The 20469-nt window shown below is 58.6% G+C and overlaps 1 protein-coding gene across 3 annotated transcripts in view; it reads left to right on the top strand.

The window, feature by feature from the left end:
• MLXIPL (MLX interacting protein like) overlaps positions 1-20469 on the top strand; it is a 43653-nt gene extending 23184 nt beyond the window's left edge. For 2 of the 3 annotated variants that reach the window (XM_075904982.1, XM_075904984.1), the window contains exons 8-17: positions 2807-3000; positions 3169-3742; positions 4967-5040; positions 7023-7197; positions 10252-10367; positions 10609-10728; positions 11106-11233; positions 12238-12361; positions 18141-18270; positions 19069-20469. In XM_075904982.1, the coding sequence (XP_075761097.1) occupies positions 2807-3000; positions 3169-3742; positions 4967-5040; positions 7023-7197; positions 10252-10367; positions 10609-10728; positions 11106-11233; positions 12238-12361; positions 18141-18270; positions 19069-19190 (1757 nt within the window). In that variant the 3' untranslated portion in view covers positions 19191-20469. Of the gene's footprint in view, positions 1-2806; positions 3001-3168; positions 3743-4966; positions 5041-7022; positions 7198-10251; positions 10368-10608; positions 10729-11105; positions 11234-12237; positions 12362-13967; positions 14010-14140; positions 14195-18140; positions 18271-19068 lie in introns of all 3 variants that reach the window. The other variant, XM_075904983.1, reaches the window with a different exon arrangement.

Below are 20469 nucleotides of genomic sequence, written 5' to 3'. Positions count from 1 at the left end.
TTAAACTGGCATCAGCGCACTAGGGATGCAGGAGACACATGTGGCCCGTAGGGCCGAGGGAGGGGACGCTCGCAGGACCCAGGGCCCGGGGAGGGGACGCTGGCAGGACCCAGGGCTGGGGGAGGGGACGCTGGCAGGACCCAGGGCCCGGGGAGGGGACGCTCGCAGGACCCAGGGCCGGGGGAGGGGACGCTCGCAGGACCCAGGGCCCGAGGAGGGGACGCTCGCAGGACCCAGGGCCGGGGGAGGGGACGCTCGCAGGACCCAGGGCCGGGGGAGGGGACGCTCGCAGGACCCAGGGCCCGGGGAGGGGACGCTTGCAGGACCCAGAGCCGGGGGAGGGGACGCTCGCAGGATCCAGGGCCCGGGGAGGGGACGCTCCCAGGGTCCGGGGAGGAGGGAGGAGACGCTTGCAGGACCCAGGGCTGGGGGAGGGGACGCTCGCAGGACCCAGGGCCCGAGGAGGGGACGCTCGCAGGACCCAGGGCCCGGGGAGGGGACGCTCCCAGGGTCCGGGGAGGAGGCAGGGGACGCTCGCAGGACCCAGGGCCGGGGGAGGGGACGCTCGCAGGACCCAGGGCCCGAGGAGGGGACGCTCGCAGGACCCAGGGCCGGGGGAGGGGAAGCTCGCAGGACCCAGGGCCCGGGGAGGGGACGCTTGCAGGACCCAGAGCCGGGGGAGGGGACGCTCGCAGGATCCAGGGCCCGGGGAGGGGACGCTCCCAGGGTCCGGGGAGGAGGGAGGGGACGCTTGCAGGACCCAGGGCCGGGGGAGGGGACGCTCGCAGGACCCAGGGCCCGGGGAGGGGGGAGGGGATGCTCGCAGGACCTAGGGCCCGGGGAGGGGGGAGAGGACGCTTGCAGGACCCAGGGCCCGGGGAGGGGGGAGGGGACGCTCGCAGGACCCAGGGCCGTGGGAGGGGACGCTCGCAGGACCCAGAGCCGGGGGAGGGGACGCTCGCAGGACCCAGGGCCCGGGGAGGGGACGCTCGCGGGACCCAGGGCCGGGGGAGGGGTCAAAAGCGGGACCCAGGGCCGGGGGATGGGTCGCACATGGGACTCAGGGCTGGGGGAGGGGTCGCATATGGGACCCAGGGCCGGGGGAGGGGTCGCACGTAGGACGCAGGGCAGGGGAAGGGTCGCACGTAGGATCCAGGGCCGGGGGAGGGGTCGCACGTGGGATGCAAGGCCGGGGGAGGGGTCGCACGTGGGACTCAGGGCCGGGGGAGGGGTCGCACGTAGGATGCAGGGCAGGGGAGGGGTCGCACGTGGGATGCACGGCCGGGGGAGGGGTCGCACATGGGACTCAGGGCCGGGGGAGGGGTCGCATGTAGGATGCAGGGCAGGGGGAGGGGTCGCACGTAGGATGCAGGGCGGGGGGCGGGTTCGCACGTAGGATGCAGGGCCAGGGGAGGGGTCGCACGTAGGATGCAGGGCAGGGGGCGGGTTCGCACGTAGGATGCAGGGCCAGGGGAGGGGTCACACATAGGATGCAGGGCAGGGGGAGGGTTCGCACGTGGGACTCAGGGCCGGGGGAGGGTCGCACGTAGGATGCAGGGCAGGGGGAGGGTTCGCACGTAGGATGTACGGCGGGGGGGGTCGCATGTAGGATCCAGGGCTGGGAGAGGGGTCGCACGTGGGATGCAAGGCTGGCCGAGCTGGTTACACCCCACTCAGCAGTCCAAAGACTTGAGCCTACCAGCACATGGGGCGGGAAGCTGGAGCTGCAGAGCTGGCTGATTTCTCCCTCCGCCAGCAGTTCCCACCCTGTGGGCTGGTGCAGGCTGGCCTTGTCCCAAGGACCATGCCTGCCATGGCTGGACAGATGGGTGTGAGAAGGTGGGTCCCACCCTGCTGCAGGCATGGGAGGGTTTTCCTGTGTTCCTCCCCCTTGTGCAGCACAGCTGGGCCCCAGCCTGTGGACTGCATGGGGCTGCCTCTTCCCTCTTTGCACCAGAAACTCCAGCATTTCACAACTGCTACTGCCACATGGAGCATGGGGAGCCAGGGACTCCCTTATCTGCCCCCCCAGCCCCACGAGTGAGAACCTGGGCACCCAGAGCTCCGCGCTGTAGCCAGCACCCCTTCATCTCAGCTTGAAGTCGAAAAATCGCCTCCCTGGGATACTCCAAGATGCCCGCACCCCTGCCATCACCAGCCCTGGGGAGATACTGAGCCACCTGCACTGAGCCTGTCCGCATGGGGGCTGCATGGAGACCCTGCATTAGGGAAAAGCCTTTGGAGGGGCGGGGTCTGGGCCTGCGTGCTGAGCCATGGTGGGGAGCAGAGCCCTGCAGCAGGCTGGGCTGTATTCAGCAGGACCTGGCCCAGCACTCTTCCCTGGCTTTAGGGAGTGTCTGCCCCACAGCCCGCCCCACTGGGCTGCTGGGTTGGCCCGCAGGGGCGCAAGGCCCCAGCGATGGGCCTGGGAGGAGAAAGAGGCACGCTGGGGGGCTGGAGGGGATGGTGCTGGGAAGGGGAGAGTGAGCCGAGCAGCCCCTCCCCCTCAGACTCCCCCAGTCCTAGGGGCCACTTGCCGGCATCAGGAAAGGCAGGGCTGGCGGTGGAGTACAATACTGCAGCCGGGTTATGGTTGGCTGGGGCCCTGCATGACACTAAGCAGGATGGGTGGTTTCCCCAGACTCCCAGGACAGTTTCTCTGCCCTGAGTGGGGCTACAGGAGAATGGCTGTCAGCGCAGGTAGACCTGGTGCTCTGGCTGGCCCAGTGCTCAGAGCAAACCCTGCACCAGCCAAGCATGGCCTGAGGCAGCCGCAAGAGTCACTGGTCTCTGCTTTGCCTGGCAGATCTCTTCAGCCATCGCCCGCTGCCTTCACAGGTGCATGTGAGCTACCAGGAGCAGCCCTGCTTCACACCCATGGCTGACAGCCTGTACAGCAGCAGTGCTCTGCCTGCCAGTCATGCCAGCCCTCCGATGGCCGCCAGAGCCCTGCCTGCCACGTATGTCAATGCCACAGTCCCACCCAGTGGTCTGCTGCAGGTGAGTAGGGATCACGGCCTGCTTCTCCCTTGCCCTGGGACTGGCCTCTGTTTACCTCACCTCAGTGTCAGGCCCCTGGCATCTGCGTGGTGGGTTCTGTCCCTGTCTCCCTGCCCCTCTGGCGGCCCGGCTGAGTCTGCACTGTATAACCCTACCCTTCTCTTCCAGTCGAGCAGCAGCAGCTCCTCCCAGCTCAGCCTGCCCGGCTCCTTCCTCAGCCCTGATTTCCCGCCAGCCCCACGGCCCACGGACTCCCGGGTTGGCCTGTGCACCGACCTCAAGCACAAGCCCCCACTCCAGTACGGGCTCCTCAGCAAAAGCCTTGGCATGGAGCCCTATGGCCCTTCCTACTGCGCCCCGGCAGCTCCCCCAAGCGCCTTCCTGCTGGGCCAGGCCCCGCTGTGCCCACCGGCTTCTGCACCAAGAACCAGATTCCATTTCGCCAGCTCCACAGGCCCTTCGCTCCTTAGCCACACGGCCTCCTCACTGTCCACGCCCTGCTTCACCCAGCAGGCACCAGGCCTGGGTGCCAGCGAGGACCTCTTGCCTGCAGCATACCCTGTCCTGTCCAGCGCACAGCCCCTGCCCCCCGGGATGCTGAGCAGCCCCAGGTTTGTCTCCCCCAAAGGGCAGTTGCCGCCAGGGGGCAGCAGGCCGATGATGAAGTCAGCCAGCACCAAGGCAAAGAGACCCCGAGGACTCCCTGTGCCCACCCCCTGTCTGACGCAGCTCCTGACTGCAGGTAATGGGCGGGGGGGGGGCGTTGTTTGGAGGGTTTGCCGCTGGCTCAGGGTGTCTGTCTGCCCCCCTGGCCAGCTGGCCTCATTCAGCTGCAATGGGGGCTGGTTCCAGGGACCAGAGGATGGTGGCAGAAGGGGCTGACCCTACATTCCAGGGAGGGGAAGGGGAGCTGGTATCTGGGCCTGAGCTGGTAGTGCCCTTTCCTTGGGCTCATTCCTCACTCCTGCCATGCCACGCTCCATGGTGTCGCGCTGCTGCAGGCTGCCAGCTGCCTCTGTCCCTCCTGCAGGCTGCCACGGTGTGGAGGAAGCAGTCGGGGGTGGGGGCAGGCAGCCTGGCAGAGACAGAGGAGAGAGGAATGAGTCTCAGGTGGGGCTGAACTGCAGGAGTCACCCAGGAGCTGGCTGACGGGGGCTGGGGTGGGTATTGCCTGCAGGGGCCCCTGAGCCATGGGCCTAGGGCACTGGAAGGAAAGGAGGGTGGCTGCAGCAGGAGTGTTGGAGGCTACGGTGACCCTGCCCAGCTGGGAGGAGGCCATTGGCGGCCTGGCGGGGGCAGGGTGAGAGCCCTCGGCCATGGGAGTGCCAGTCACACAGGCTGGGGGCTCGGGGAGTGCTGCCGTTCACCCTGGAACTGCTCATCTCCCAGTACAGTGCCCGGAGCCTGTGCTGCCCTGTCCTTGCCCAGGTCAGATTCCTCAGCTCCTTGGGTCTGGGCGCTGGCCTAGGAGAGAGGAGGAGCTCACTGGCCACAGTGGCTCAGGCTGGCTGGTCTCCTGACGGCTCCGTGCCACCCTCGGGCTATGCAGCCAGTGGCGATGGGAGGCGTGACAGGCTCCCTGCCAGCGTGGGGGAGATCGCGCCAAAGATCCTTCACCACGGCCTGCCTGAGACTGGGACCCTCGTTCTACTGTGCCTGCCTCCTACACCAGATGCCCTGGGCCCAGGTGGCCTGTGAGTAGGGTTGCCAGGCTTGGCTTGATTTGCAGACACCTGCGTGCTAGTCCTGCCCTTCTCCCAAGCTGCGCAGTCTCTGCTGAGCACCCTGGCATTGCTGGGCCCAGACTCTCTGCCCTGAAAGCCAGGAAGCAGCAGCAGAGTCAGGCCACGTCTCCCTGCCGAGCCCCCTCTGGCTGGCGCTTACTCTGCTGTGAGGGGGACGTTGCAGAGTCCCAGCCTGGCTCTCCTCATGCTGCATCCTCCCCTTCTGCGACCTTGTCTTGCAGCTAAACCAGAGCTGTCCCTGGACCCTCCAGCTACTCCTAGTACCAACTTCATCCCCACCTCGCCACCCTCTCCGGTAAGAGCCACACCGTCGGCTGGGCCCTGAGAGCACCAGCCTTCTGCCACACGCTGGGCTTACACATGGGCTCCGGCATGCAGCCGCGCCACTGAGCTCTCCTGCCACTCCTGCTGCCTCTGTCCAAACCATGGGTAGAGCTGGATAAGCAGAGAGTGTCAGGGCAGGCACAAGGAGCATGGCAGAGCTGGGGGATGGTGTGGCTGGATGAGCAGGTGTATGTCAGGGCAGAAGGGAGGGGCACGGGGCTGGATGAACGGGGCGCGCCAGGGCAGCAGTGGGCTCTGGCAGTGCGAGGGGCTGGATGAACGGGGCGCGCCAGGGCAGCAGCGGGCACTGGCAGTGCGAGGGGCACGGGGCTGGATGAACGGGGCGCGCCAGGGCAGCAGCGGGCACTGGCAGTGCGAGGCGCACGGGGCTGGATGAACGGGGCGCGCCAGGGCAGCAGCGGGCACCGGCAGTGCGAGGGGCACGGGGCTGGATGAACGGGGCACGCCAGGGCAGCAGCGGGCTCTGGCAGTGCGAGGGGCACGGGGCTGGATGAAGGGGTCACGCCAGGGCAGCAGCGGGCTCTGGCAGTGCGAGGCGCACGGGGCTGGATGAACAGGGTGCGCCAGGGCAGCAGCGGGCTCTGGCAGTGCGAGGCGCACGGGGCTGGATGAACGGGGTGCGCCAGGGCAGCAGCGGGCTCCGGCAGTGCGAGGGGCTGGATGAACGGGGCGCGCCAGGGCAGCAGCGGGCTCTGGCAGTGCGAGGCGCACGGGGCTGGATGAACGGGGTGCGCCAGGGCAGCAGCGGGCTCCGGCAGTGCGAGGGGCTGGATGAACGGGGCGCGCCAGGGCAGCAGCGGGCACTGGCAGTGCGAGGGGCACGGGGATGGGTGAACGGGGCGCGCCAGGGCAGCAGCGGGCACTGGCAGTGCGAGCGGCACGGGGCTGGATGAATGGGGCGCGCCAGGGCAGCAGCGGGCACTGGCAGTGCGAGGGGCACAGGGCTGGGTGTACGGGGCGCGCCAGGGCAGCAGCGGGCACTGGCAGTGCGAGGGGCACGGGGCTGGGTGAACGGGGCGCGCCAGGGCAGCAGCGGGCACTGGCAGTGCGAGGGGCACAGGGCTGGATGAATGGGGCGCGCCAGGGCAGCAGCGGGCACTGGCAGTGCGAGGGGCACGGGGATGGGTGAACGGGGCGCGCCAGGGCAGCAGCGGGCACTGGCAGTGCGAGGGGCACGGGGCTGGATGAATGGGGCGCGCCAGGCAGCAGCGGGCACTGGCAGTGCGAGGGGCACGGGGCTGGATGAACGGGGCGCGCAAGGGCAGCAGCGGGCACTGGCAGTGCGAGGGGCTGGATGAACGGGGTGCGCCAGGGCAGCAGCGGGCACTGGCAGTGCGAGGGGCACGGGGCTGGGTGTACGGGGCGCCCCAGGGCAGCAGCGGGCACTGGCAGTGCGAGGGGCACGGGGCTGGATGAACGGGGTGCAGAGCTAGGTGGGGGCACTTGGGATGGTATTTTACATCCTGCATTTCCTCAGGTTAAAAACAGTCTGGTTTCTCTCTGCCTGGCTCAGGGCTGACGCAGGGTCCCGTGACCCCCGGCAGGGGCCATCTCACATGGTGCTGCTGCCTGTGGAGGGCTGCCCCATAGCACCAGTCATGCAGGACCCCACGGCCAGCCTGACACGGTCGGCTTTCAGGCAGTGGGGCGACGGGGCCTGTCCCTTGTGCTGTGCCAGGAGCCTTGGGTCTCAGCATGTTGCTGCAGCCCGGTGAGGAGATGGGGCCCTTGCTCTTCCTCATCCTTTTCTCAGAGTAGGTCTAGTCTGAGCCTCAGCCCTGTGGCCAGCGCCCAGCTCTCCCTGTGTGCTAGAGTCAAGTGGCTATAGTGTCCTGTGGGCGTGGGGAAGGCCTGGGCCCCTCCTCACTCCCAGGCCATTTGCCTGGGGAGCCCAGAGGGCAAACTCCTTCTCTCCGGGTTCTCTCTTTGCAGGATGGGGGCCTTGCCGAAGTCCCCTCTGGCTTCCTGTCCCACACGGCCCATCTGAATCCGGGGCTGTCTCCTGGCTCCAGCCCCTCCCAGTCTGCCCCCATCACACGGACTGTGGTGCAGCCGGGATCCCTGCTTGTCCCCAAGAGGGAGCAGCTCTCCCCCCCAACAGCCTGTGGTGAGCAGCACAGTGACCCCCCCAGAGAGAGCAAAGGCCCCTGCAGGGGATGTAGGCGCAGCAGCGTTTCAGTGGGGGGAAATGTACCCAGAGAAGGCTCCCCTCTGGGTCTCCACAGCCAGAACTGAGCAGGCTGCTGGTGCTGTTCCCTGAGTCCTGGCCCTTATTAACCCAGGACAGGGCAGGGTTAGCAGAGACTAGGCAGGCGGGTGAGAAAAACAGAGAGACCCAGAAAAGCCAGAACACCGAGTCACACCAGGGACATGAGACCCAAGCCAGCCTTGCTGCCCTACTGCTGCAGAACCATACGGAGCCCTTGAATCAGCTTGGCAGGGTCCTGGCGGGTAGTCCCACACAGGTGCAGTGGTCAGTGCCGACCCATGCCCAGTTCTTCTCCCCCTCTTCCCCTCCCAGGAAGATGAAGGAGGGAGAAATCTGGTGCTAATCAGTTGCCAGAAGAGCAAACCAGTGAAGTTGGTTGGAATTTTTTTCTCAATGTTTTTTCTGCAAAAAAGTGTCTTTCACCAGATGAAAAATATTTGCAGTAACACTTCATTCTGCTTGTGATCTGTTTGTACAATGAAAAAAAAGAAGAAACCACAATTATTTTCTGTAAAAATGTCAATTTTGGGTTAACATTTTTGGATTTTGGTAAAAAGTAATCATGTTTACTTTTCAACAACCAAAATGTTTGCCAGAAATGTTTTAGCTGACCTTTTTCCTGGACATTTTTTAAAGAAAATAAATGAAAACAATTCAAAATTTCCCAGGGCACATAACTGGCAGTTTTTGAGTGGCTCTGGAATTGGTGAGGATCCCTGTCCCCTGTCCCTCCTCCTTGGGAACCTGTGCCCATATCAGGTCACCCCTTGCAGTGAGACTAGAAAGGGGCAATGGCTGGTACTAGCAGTACCTCTTCTGGTTAGTGTAGGGCTTATGTGTGTGTGTGGGGGGGGGTCTCTCCTGGCTCTACTACTGACCTGCTATGCGACCTTGGGCAAATCATTTAACTTGGCTACTGAGAATAACTCATATCCGCCTCCCAGAGAGCTTGAGAAGAGTCAGTAAAAGCAGAGAGTGAAAGTACTACTGATAGGTGCAGTGCTGTCAAAGACAAGGTCTGTTGGGATCAGAAAGGAGTGCGGGGAGATTTGACAGAGTTATGGAGAATGGAATCAATTTTCTCTCTCACGTGCATGCATGTGAAATGTGGGAACACAGGGATGCTTGGTGAACCCAGGAGGTACCACAGAATGACTCCCTTGCTTTGGATATAGTGTTTAGGACTTTATGGAGTCCCATGGCTTAGTGAGAGTCAGCAGTGATTAGACTATGATCTGAGTGAAGCCAGGCTCAGCAAGGACAGTGTTTGGGATCAGTGTCAAAGGCCATCATCCCCATGCTCCAGGGCACAGGCTGTTCTACCACTGCATGGTCAGGAAGGAAGGCCCCCAAGCTGAAACTTGGTCAGTGTAGTGCATTATGGGGAGGTGACTCCTTTCCCTAAAGCCTCTGGCACAAGCCAATCTGTGCCCAGCTTCAGCCTAGTGGGGTTCCAGTCTGCTCCAGTCACCTGCCCTCTGTCTCTCTGGTGGAGTGGGGCAGGACCCTTCAGTCGTTCAGACTGGGACACCTTGGCTATGTCTGTCTACACGCACCAGACTCTACTTGCACCAGAAATATGCAAATGAGGCTAAGCGTGGAATATTGCCGAGCCTCATTTGCATACCTAATGACCCGCCATTTTTACAGAAGAGGCTCTTAGAATAATAGAATCATAGAACCATAGAGTGGGAAGAGACCTCAGGAGTCATTAAGTCCAGCCCCCTGCCCGAGGCAGCACCAATCCCAACTAAATCAACCCGGCCAGGGCTTTGTCAAGCCGAGACTTAAACACCTCTAGGGATGGAGACTCCACTACTTCCCTAGGTAACCCATTCCAGTGTTTCACCACTCTCCTAGGGAAATAGTTTTTCCTAATATCCAACCTGGATCTCTCCCACCACAACTTGAGACCATTGCTCCTTGTTCTGCCCTCTGTCACTACTGTGAACAGCCTCTCTCCATCCTCTTTGGAACCTCCCTTCAGGAAGTTGAAGGCTGCTATCAAATGCCCCCTCACTCTTCTCTTCTGCAGACTAAACAGACCCAACTCCCTCAACCTCGCCTCATAGGTCATATGCTCCAGCCCCCTAATCATTTTGGTTGCCCTCCGCTGGACCCTCTCCAATGCGTCCGCATCCTTTTTGTAGTGGGGGGCCCAGAACTGGACACAATACTCCAGATGTGGCTTCACCAGAGCCGAATAAAGGGGAATAATCACATCTCTGGATCTGCTGGCAATGCTCCTCCTAATGCAACCTAATATGCCATTAGCCTTCTTGGCTACAAGGGCACACTGTTGACTCATATCTAGCTTCTCATCCACTGTAACCCCCAGGTCCTTTTCTGCAGAACTGCTACTTAGGTAGTCGGTCCTCAGCCTGTAACAATGCTTGGGATTCTTCCGTCCCAAGGGCAGGACTCTGCACTTGTCCTTGTTGAACCTCATCAGATTGGAGGCCCAATCCTCCAATTTGTCTAAGTCACTCTGGACCCTATCTCTGCCCTCCGGCGTATCTACCTCTCCCCCCAGCTTAGTGTCATCTGCAAACTTGCTGAGGGTGCAATCCATCCCCTCAGCCAGGTCATTAATAAAGATATTGAACAAAACTGGTTATTTTCAGGAATAACGGCATTGCGCAAGAGCGGTTTTTTTGCGCAAGAAGGGGCAGTGTAGACAGCTCCTTCTGGTGCAAGAGTCTCTTCTGTGAAAATGGTGGCTCATTAGGTATGCAAATGAGACTCGGCGATATTCTACGCTTAGCCTCATTTGCATATTTCTGGCGCAAGAAGCTGCGAGTGTACACATAGCCCGTGTGTGCGAGGCTCACAGGACCCAGCCTGCGCATCACACTGCCTCCAGTCCCAGCCACTGCACTGGGGGCAGGTCCAGGAGGGAATTGCTGCTGCCCACTCAGTCCCTCCCACACACAGTCTCATTTTATCTTCCAGCCAGTGACTGGCCAAAGTCTGGGCAAGTCTCCCCGGTGCCGGCTGTGGGGCTGACTGCTGAGATCTCGCCGCCTCACTCCGCCCCCAGCCGGGGCAGGCCGCCTGAGTCCAACAAGGTACGGAACGGCCCAGGGCTCCCCAGGGGGGCAACGCCTCCCTGTGGGATGTCTCCTCTCTGCCCACCCTCTGCTCTGGGCACAGCTGCCTCCTCCATGTCCCACCTTGTGCCCCTATTGCATTATATCCACTCCCCCCTGCTGGGGCATGAGTGGGTCTGTCCTGGCCCTGGCTCAGGTGGGGGTGCTAGGACTGTGCCCCCCCCTCCGGAGGGGTGCCTGACCCTGCCCTGCCCTGCAGACGGAGAGCCGCCGCATTATCCACATCTCCGCAGAGCAGAAGAGACGCTTCAACATCAAGCTGGGCTTTGACACCCTGCATGGGCTGGTGAGCACCCTGAGTGCCCAGCCCAGCATCAAGGTAAGTGAGCGGGGAGCAAACCCAAAGCAGGTGCTGAGCTCAGGCCTAGGCAGCTCGCCGGGGACACCAAACCTCAATGCACCACGATGCCCCAGCCTCCACAGAGTCCCTTGGGCTGGTAGCGGGAGCACCAGGCTTGGGCTGCATCAGTCACCCAGCAGCACTAGGCCCCCAGCCAACTGCCGCTTAGCCCCTTTCCCCAGCGACAGGCTGTCCTGCCTGCACTGGCCTCAGTCTGGGAGCCCCTGCAGCAGGCCTGGCACAGGCGATATCCCCTGGCTCCCATGGCAGGCCCATCCGCCGGCTGAGGAGCTCTGTCCGCCTGGGAGGCAGAGCAGTGGGATGGTGTCCCTCAGCTCCCACATCTGGCCCCACAGGTCAGCAAGGCCACCACGCTGCAGAAGACGGCGGAGTACATCGGCAAGCTGCAGCAGGAGAGGGCTGCCCTGCAGGACGAGGCACAGCGGCTGCGGGGGCAGATCGAGGAGCTCAATGCAGCCATCAAGTAGGGGGGGCAGGGCAGGGCAAAGGGTAACCACTCAGCAGGGGGTGGCACTTCCCATATCAGGGGCCTCAGTCCCCCAGCATGGGGTTCCACCCCAGAAGCAGCTGCACATCCCCAGGTGGGAGACGGTTTTCTGTTCTGTTTGTAATGTGCTGGGGGAGATGGGCAGTGGCTAAGCAACGCAGGGTTATGATTAATGGAGGCGAGGCACATTGCCCCCTTCCTTGCAGTGCCTAACCTGCCACTGGGGGTGGATTGGACCTTGTGAGCACAACTCCCCAGCCATCCCCAGCTCATCACAAATCAGTCACTCGGGCTCCACGTAGCCTGGCTGGGGCTTGTGAATGGGCTTGGTGCTGCCTCTGCTACAGCCAAGGGAGCAAAGCCCTGCAGAAATGGCAGAATGTGGGACCCACACACAGGTCTTGGGAAGGGAGGAGGCTCATGCCCCTGAAGAGAGCTGAGGAGCCTGTTCAGCCCTTCCCCATGGGCCCTAGATGCTGGGGCAGACAAGAGCAGGGTGCTGTGCACATGCAGGAACAGGATGGGGAGCCAGTTTCACCCAGATACAAGCATTAGTCCCCCACCCGTGGCAATCTCCTCTCCCATGCCAAGTGCAGGGTGGCACCAAGCACCTATCAGTGAGCCTGCCATCACTATGGGCAGCCCTTGGCAGGAAAGTGGGCATGGGGAGGTGGGCAGGAGACCCCTGCTGCCCCAACAGTGGGAATGCTGCCCCCCCCCCTTGCTGATATGTTCCAGAAGTGGGTTTTCCCCTGGTGACCATCAGCCATGGAATCACTAAGCCCTGGTCATCAGCTTGGCATGCCTAGGGAATGGTGACCACCCATCACTCCCTGACGCTGCATCCCGCCTGACAAGGCCGGGGCATGGCAGGGTCTGAGGGCGGCTGGAGAGCCAGGTGAGATGTTGACTTGTCTCCCCAGTGCTAACCCCTCAGTGTGTGCCTGGCACTCAAATGCCACTTTCTTGTGCCCCTGCAGCTTGTGCCAGCAGCAGCTGCCTGCCACAGGGGTGCCCATCACCCGCCAGCGCTTCGACCAGATGCGCAACATGTTTGACGAGTACGTCCGCTCCTGCACGCTGCACAACTGGAAGTTCTGGGTTGTATCCTTTGGAGATGGCCTCCCACCCCACTTCCCCTGGCCACAATATGGGGTCCCTTTAGCTTCCTGGGGCTCCAAGGAGGGCCAAAGATGGACACCTCACAGCCCCTCTTGCAGGGAGACGCCAGGGCTGCAGTCCCCATGCCTGCTGGGAAATGGCTCTGGACCAGCCCTGCTCACGCATCTGGCCCCCGATACCAGCCTGCTTCCTCTGGAGCCAGCTGCAGCTTTCCAAGACTTTGAAGCCCCTCCCCCGTGCTAGTCTCCAGATCTCCTCTGTACCCTGGTGACATCCCCCAGGGTCCCTTCATGCTCCAACCCAGGGTTGTGCCTTGCACTGCTTGGTAGGGGAAAACAGCCCTCCAGGTGCTGCTCATGCAGCCAGTAGAATGAGCAGGCTTACCCAGCAGTTATACAAATGCTCTTCCAGCCATTCATGAACTGTGTACAGGGTGACAGCCTGCAAATCCCCCAGCCCCAGCCTCAGCCTTCCATCTCACACTGCTCAAGACTTGGATAGAACCCCTCTTGACTTGGATAGAACCATGGAGCTGGAAGAGACCTCAGGAGTCATCAAGTCCAGCCCCCTGCCCGAGGCAGGAGCAATCCCAACTAAATCAACCCGGCCAGGGCTTTGTCAAGCCGAGACTTAAACACCTCTAGGGATGGAGACTCCACTACCTCCCTAGGGAACCCAGCCCAGTGCTTCACCACCCTCCTAGTGAAATAGTTTTTCCTAATATCCAAAACTAGAGCTCTCCCACTGTAACTTGAGCCCATTGCTCCTTGTTCTGCCATCTGCCACCCCTGAGAACAGCCTCTCTCCGTCCTCTTTGGAATTTCCCTTCAGGAAGTTGAAGGCTGCTACCAAATTCCCCCTCACTCTGCAGACTAAACAAACCCAAATCCTTCAGTCTCTCCTCATAGGTCCAGCTCCTTATTTTGGTCGCCCTCTGCTGGACCCTCTCCAATGCGTCCACATCCTTTCTATAGTGGTAGGCCCAGAACTGGACACAATACTCCAGATGTGGCCTCACCAGAGCCAAATAAAGAGAAATAATCACATCTCTGGATCTGCTGCCAATGCTCCTCCTAATGCTCCCTAATATCCCTTTAGCCTTCTTGGCTACAAGGGCACACTGTTGACTCATATCCAGCTTCTCATCCACTGTAACCCCCAGGTCCTTTTCTGCAGAACTGCCATTCGGTCACCAGCCTGTAACAATGCTTGGGATTCTTCCATCCCAAGTGCAGGACTCTGCACTTGTCCTTGTTGAACCTCATCAGATTTCTTTTGGCCCAATCCTCTAATCTGTCTAGGTCACTCTGGACTCTATCCCTGCCCTTCAATGTATCTACCAATCCCCCAGCTTAGTGTCATTTGCAAACTTGCTGAGGGTGCAATCCATCCCCTCAGCCAGGTCATTAATAAAGATATTGAACAAAACCGGTCCTAGAACTGATTCTTGGGGCACTCCGCTAGAAACCGACCGCCATCCTGACATCGAGCCATTGATCACTACCCGCTGGGCCCGTCAGTCTAGCCAGCTTTCTATCCAGCTTAGAGTCCATTTATCCAATCCATATTTCCTTAACTTGCTTGCAAGAATATTCAGGGAGACTGTATCAAAAGCTTTGCTGAAGTCAAGGTATATCACATCCACTGACTTCCCCATATCCACAGAGCCAGTTACCTCATCATAGAAGCTAATTGGTCAGGCATGACTTGCCCTTTGTGACTCCATGTTGACTATTCCTGATCACTTTCCCCTCTTCCAAGTGCTTCAAAATGGATTCCTTGAGGATCCTCTCCATCATTTTTCCAGGGACCGAGGTAAGGTTCACTGTCTATAGTTCCCTGGATTGTCCTTCTTCCCTTTTTTAAAGATGGGCACTACATTTGCTTTTTTCCAGTCATAAGGGATCTCTCCCAATCTCCATGAGTTTTCAAAGATAATGGCCAAAGGCTCCGCAATGACATTTGCCAACTCCCTCAGTACCCTCGGATGCATTAAATCCGGGCCATGGACTTGTGTATGTTTAGCTTTTCTAAATAGTTCCTAACTTGTTCTTTCCTCACTGAGGGCTGTCCACCTCTTTCCCATACTGCATTGCCTAGTGCATTTATCTGGGAGCTGACTTTGTCTGTGAAGACAGAGACAAAGAAAGCATTGAGTACCTCAGCTTTTCCCACATCATCTGTCATCCAGTAAGGGCCCCATGCGCAATCTGATCACCCACTTACTGCCAACATAGCTGTAGAAACCTTTCTTGTTATCCTTCACATTCCTTGCTAGCTGCAATTCCAATTGTGCTTTTGCCTTTCTGAAAACTCCCCTGCATTCTCGAGCAATATATTTATACTCCTCCCTTGTTATCTGTCCAAGTTTCCACTTCTTGTAAGCTTCCTTTTTGTGTTTAAGCTCACCAAGGATGTCCCCAGTAAGCCAATCTAGTCGCCTACCATATTTGCTTTTCTTGCTGCGCATCGGGATGGTTTCTTCCTGTGCCTTTAATAAGGCTTCTTTAAAATATGGCCAGCTCTCCCAGACTCCTTTCCCCTTCATGTAAGCATCCCAGGGAATCCTGCCCATCAGTTCTCTGAGGGAGTCAAAGTCTGCTCTTCTGAAATCCAGGGTGTGTATTTTGCTGCTCTCCTTTCTTCCTTTGGTCAGGATTCTGAAATCTACCATCTCATGATCACTGCTTCCCAGGTTGTCACCCATCTCTACTTCCCTCTACTAGTTCCTCCCTGTTTGTTAGCAGCAGGTCAAGCTGTGCATTGCCCCAGGTCGGTTCCTTCAGCACTTGTACCAAGAAGTTATCCCCAACATTCTCCAAGAACTTCCTGGATTGTCTGTGTACTGCTGTATTGGTCTTCCAACAGATATCAGGGGGCATGTCTACACTAGCCCCCTAGATCGATCTAGGGAGGCTAATGAGGGCGACCGAAATTGCAAATCGAGCACGGGATTTAAATATCCCGCACTTGATTTGCATGTTCCTGGTCGGTTGCCATTTTAGAAATTGACTAGCCCGGAGTAACTGCCCACATCTACACGCGGCAGTGAAACAGGAGTCTGATTTAAAGCCCCTAAATCGAATTAGCTGGTAAACCTCATTGCAGAAGGAATACCAGCTAATTCAAGTCAGGGCTTTAAATCGGAATCCCGTTTCACTGCCACGTGTAGACGTGGGCAGTTACTTCGGGCTAGTCAATTTCTAAAATGGCGACTGGTCAGGAACATGCAAATCAAGTGCGGGATATTTAAATCCCAGGCTTGATTTGCAATTTTGGTCGCCCTCATTAGCCTCCCTAGATTGATCTAGGTTGGCTAGTGTAAATGTACCCAGGGTGATTAAAGTCCCCCATGAGAACCAGGGCCTGTGATCTGGAAGCGTCTCTCAGTTGTCCGAAGAAAGCCTCGTCCACCTCCTCTCATGGTCTATAGCAGACCCCAACCACAACATCCCTGTTGCTTCCACCTATAAACTTAACCCATAGACCAGTGGTCCCCAACCTTTTGAGGTTGTCGGGCGCCAGGGGGCGTGGCCGTTTGCCCGCCGGGCACCAGGGGGCGGGGACACTAGCGCGCCCGGGGTAGCGCGCCCGGGGGCGGGCCCCCCCCTTGCCGCATGCCCGGGGGCGGGCCCCCCCCAGCTGCGCGCCCGGGGGCCGGCGCTCCCCCCGCCGCGCGCCCGGGGCCGGCGCTCTCCCCGCCGAGTGCCCGGGGCCGGCGCTCCCCCCTGCCGCGTGCCCGGGGCCGGCGCCCGCCCCCGCCGAGTGCCGTGCGCCCGGCGCTCCCCCCGCTAAGCGCGCTCCCCCCGCAAGCACCCGTGCGCCATGTACCCGGGGCCAGGCCAGCCCCGAGCATCTGGCGGGCGCATTGAAATGCCCCCGCGGGCGCCATGGCGCCCGCGGGCACCGTGTTGGGGACCACGGCCATAGACTCTCAACAGGCTTTTCTCCCTCTAGATCAGCAGTTCCCAACCTTTCCTAGATGGGGACCCATTTTGACAATTCAGGGTGACTTGGTGACCCAGGGCAATTCAAAAATGTGTGAATGGCTCTTTAAGAGCCACCTGCGGAGACACCTGGCGACCCTTTTGAAATGTAATGGTGACCCATATTTGGGTTCTGACCCATAGGTTGGGAAACCCGGCTCTATATACTGGAGCGCCAAGCAACCCTACTGGTCTCTTATATACAAAGCAACTCCTCCTCCTTTACACCCCCGCCTGTTCTTCCTGAACAGTTTATACCTTGCATGACAGTGCTGGGAGGAGGAGCTGCATTGTATGTAAACTCAGTCATTGTTTAATCAAAGGAAGTGATCCTGCCACAGCCTTTGTTCACCTAAGCAGAGTCCCAACCACTTCAGTCAAAACACACTGGATGGGACAAAACATAAAAACAAGTTTATTAGTAGAGAAAGAGCAGCTGTAAGTAACTGCAAGTCATGAAAGCACAAAAGCAGAATTGGTTACAAAAGGAAATAAAGTGATAAAATCACAAGCAATTAGCTTTAGCAAGTCTGAGAGTTCTCAAAACAAACTGGCTGTCTCCCCATAAACTGCAGTACATTTCATAGGCTGCCTCTGCTCAGCCTGGACACTCCCCACAGGTCAGTGCTCCGGCTCTTTGTCGTCCACACAGTCATGCTTCCACATGTCCAGGTGGTAGAGGAGAGCTTGGGGGAAGCTCTTGTCTCTTATTTTACACCCTCTGCCTCTGTGTGAGAGACAGATCCTGCCCACTGGGGTGCAGAGCACCAGTCTGTTCTGCACATGCAATTCAAAGCTCCTTTCAGGGGATCTGTCAATATCTTGCTGACACCTTCTGTGTTCGCGCTGTTGGAAATGTCTCTAGGGATGACACGTAAGGTCTGTTTACAGGCCCTTTGTTATTTCTAAGGACCTATTCTGTGGTCTTTCCCCAGACTCACAACATGTTTCAGGAACAGACCTATAGCAAAATCTCCTAGCTCCCAATGAGGACACATGTTACGTAGATCATTCATGAGTTTTCACAGGATCCCTCGCAAGATGTGCTTTGGTCAAACTATATGGCTGCGTCTAGCCTGGCAAGTTTTTCCGCAAAAGCAGCTGCTTTTGTGGAAAAACTTGCCAGCTGTCTACACTGGCCACTTGAATTTGCGCAAGAACACTGACGATCTGATGTAAGATTGTCAGTGTTCTTGCGGAAATGCTATGCTGCTCCCGTTCGGGATAAAGCCCTCTTGCGCAAATATATTTGCGCAAGAGGGCCAGTGTAGACAGCTAAAAACTGTTTTGCGCAAAAAAGCCCCGATGGCGAAAATGGCGATCGGGGCTTTCTTGCGCAAAACCACGTCTAGATTGGCACAGATGCTTTTCCGCAAAAAGTGCTTTTGTGCAAAGCGTCTGTGCCTATCTAGACGCGCTTTTCTGCAAATGCTTTTAACGGAAAAACTTTTCTGTTAAAAGCATTTGCGGAAAATCCTGCCAGTGTAGACGCAGCCTATCAGAACAGATGTGGTGCATAAGGGGGACAGCGTGTCACCACCCACACGCCTAGTGTCTGCCTCCCTGGTGGTCCCCTCTCCCTGTGTTGGTCTTAGGACAACTGGCCTTGTTCCAAGGGGAGCCATGACCTGTCACCACATGGGGTGGCCATAACGCTGCAGCATGCCATGTCGTTCCCCCAGTGCCAGGAGCCTGCAGGAAAGGGGCAGCAGCAGAGGGAGGCTGGTCAGTCAGTGCTTTGTGAAAGAGAGTCCTTAACTGTCTCATCGCATCAGTTCAGCATCATCATCCGGCCCCTGTTTGAATCCTTCAATGGCATGGTCTCCACAGCCAGCATGGAGAGCCTCCGCCAGACCTGCCTAGCTTGGCTGGATCAGCACTGCTCCCTCCCCGCACTGCGGCCCAGTATGTAGCCCCCTTTGGCCCCTGCCTGCCCTCTGCTCCCAGCTTGCAGCCCCTGCTGGTCACTGCTGAGCTGGGGAGGAGGTTGGCTCAGTGCCGTGATCAGGAGACCTGCATCGTAATGGGGGCATGCGATGGGGCTATGGACATGGGGCTGCCTGCATGGGGGAGATGTGTCTCCGGGCCAGCTCTGGGGCTGCTCAAAGCTGCTCTGGTAACGCTCTTCCCTCTTGCCTTGGGGCCAGCAAGGGACTCACTGCCCAGCACCTGCCTGCTTCTCCTGCTCCTGATATCCTCCCTGGGGTTCAGTGACATGGAGAGTCAGGTCAGGACTGAAAGGGATGGGAGGGAGAATCTCCTGGTCTGCAGCTTCAGTGCAGAGACAATAAAGCTTTCCCAGGCTCACCCTGCAGAGAATGGGAATGGCTGCTCGTTGCAAACCCAGAAGAAGGAGCAAAACTTGTCACATCAAAAAACTCTGTGAAACTCTCTGCCACATGTGCCCCCAAGGCCAAGCCTAACAGGGTTCAACAGGGAATCGGATGAAGGTGCAGATAATAACAAGAGCCCTGCCAGGGGTCAGGAAGACACCTCATCTGGGGCAGGTTATGTCATAGCTGCCCATTAAACGGAATCTGGCACTTTCCTATACAGCAGCTGGCCCTGGCCAATGTCAGAGCTGGGGGATGGGCTAGATGGCTGGTCACAGTGCTCTGTGATGAGCAGATGAGCTGCCTGAAGCAGCTCGGAGCCCGTCAGGCAGAGGACACTGACCCGTCCCATTTGGTTTTGTCTCCCCAGCTGTCCTGAACTCTCTCCGTCAGCTGAGCATTTCCACCTCCATCCTGACTGATCCAGCCTGTGTACCTGAGCAGGCCACCCTGGCAGTGATGGGGACAGGCCCCAGCAACAACTCCTCCTAGTTAAAAGGGAGGGGGCCCTTCACACCTGGTAAGATGGTCCATTTCTGAAGAACAACTACTCGCCTTCTCTGGCAAGATGGGGGTGCAGTCTTGGTCCCGCCGTCACCTTACTGCCTCATGAGGACTGCACTCCACCATGCAGTGAGACGTCGTCAGCAAAAGGGGACAAAATCAGTGCATGATCCAAGACACCTGCTGCATGGACACATTTCACTACCCAAGATGCTGGGATAGCTCAGTGGTTTGAGCATTGGCCTGCTAAACCCAGGGTTGTGAGTTCAATCCTTACAGAGGCCATTTCGGGATTTAGGGCAAAAATTTGTCAGGGATGGTACTTGGTCCTGCTGTGAAGGCAGGGGACTGGACTCAAGGTCCCCTCCAGTTCTAGGAGATAGGCAATCTCCATTAATTTAGAAGAGCTTTGCCTTGGCAAATCTCTTACCTGAAAATAGCACCATGTAAGGCTACAGACTAATGTAATGACGGGAAATGCTGATGATCCTGGAGAACCTGGTTCCTTGAGAACAACTCCCTCCAGGCACTGACCCTGAACGAAAACACAGGTCTGCTCTGACCTGAAGGAGAGCAGAGTTGACAAAGGCTGGTGACTGTCACCAAGTGGCAGCTGAGGGACAACCCCGAATGTGGAGAGCTTAGGCAAATGATGAACATTGCATGATGGTGGGCCCTGTCACCATCCTGTGCTCCCAAGGAGCTCTTTGAAGCTAGTGAGCAACCAGCTCTTGGCTGCGGTTTTGGAACAAGCCATGATTATAACCAGTGAGAGCACAGCTCCATGGGGCTCTGAGGCACTCAGGGTGCCCATTGACAAGAGAGGGCCTTCCCCACTCACTGTTCAGCTCTAGAGGCAGCACCCACTGGCCATGGGAGGGAATCACCAAGCCGAGGAGGAGGATTTCAGCCTTCAGCCTCATCTTCTGAAGCAAGGAAGCAACTGAACCTGGCTCTGTGCCCCCTGAGATTCAGGAGCAGGGAAGCTGCAAGAGCTGATGGAAAGCCCAGCTCAGCAGCCAGATGCTCATGCCTCATTGTCCTGCCTACCCTAGGGATGGAAGCACCCCAGAAAGCACTCATTGCCAACGATGGGGCTAACTCCTGAAGCTCTTTGTGTTTCCATGGAAGATGCCTCATGAGAAGATCAGCATCTCATTCTCACATCGTCTATTCACAAATATGGCTGCTTCCATTTACTATGCAAGGGTCTAGACTCTGGGTAACTATCTTCTAGTCTAGATGCTTCATATGGTTGCTTTAGTCT

The sequence above is a fragment of the Pelodiscus sinensis genome, chromosome 21 (assembly GCF_049634645.1).
Source record: "Pelodiscus sinensis isolate JC-2024 chromosome 21, ASM4963464v1, whole genome shotgun sequence".
Classification (NCBI taxonomy): domain Eukaryota; kingdom Metazoa; phylum Chordata; order Testudines; family Trionychidae; genus Pelodiscus; species Pelodiscus sinensis.
The sequence above is the reverse complement of the archived record's forward strand: the minus strand, read 5'-3'. Positions and strand labels throughout refer to the sequence as shown.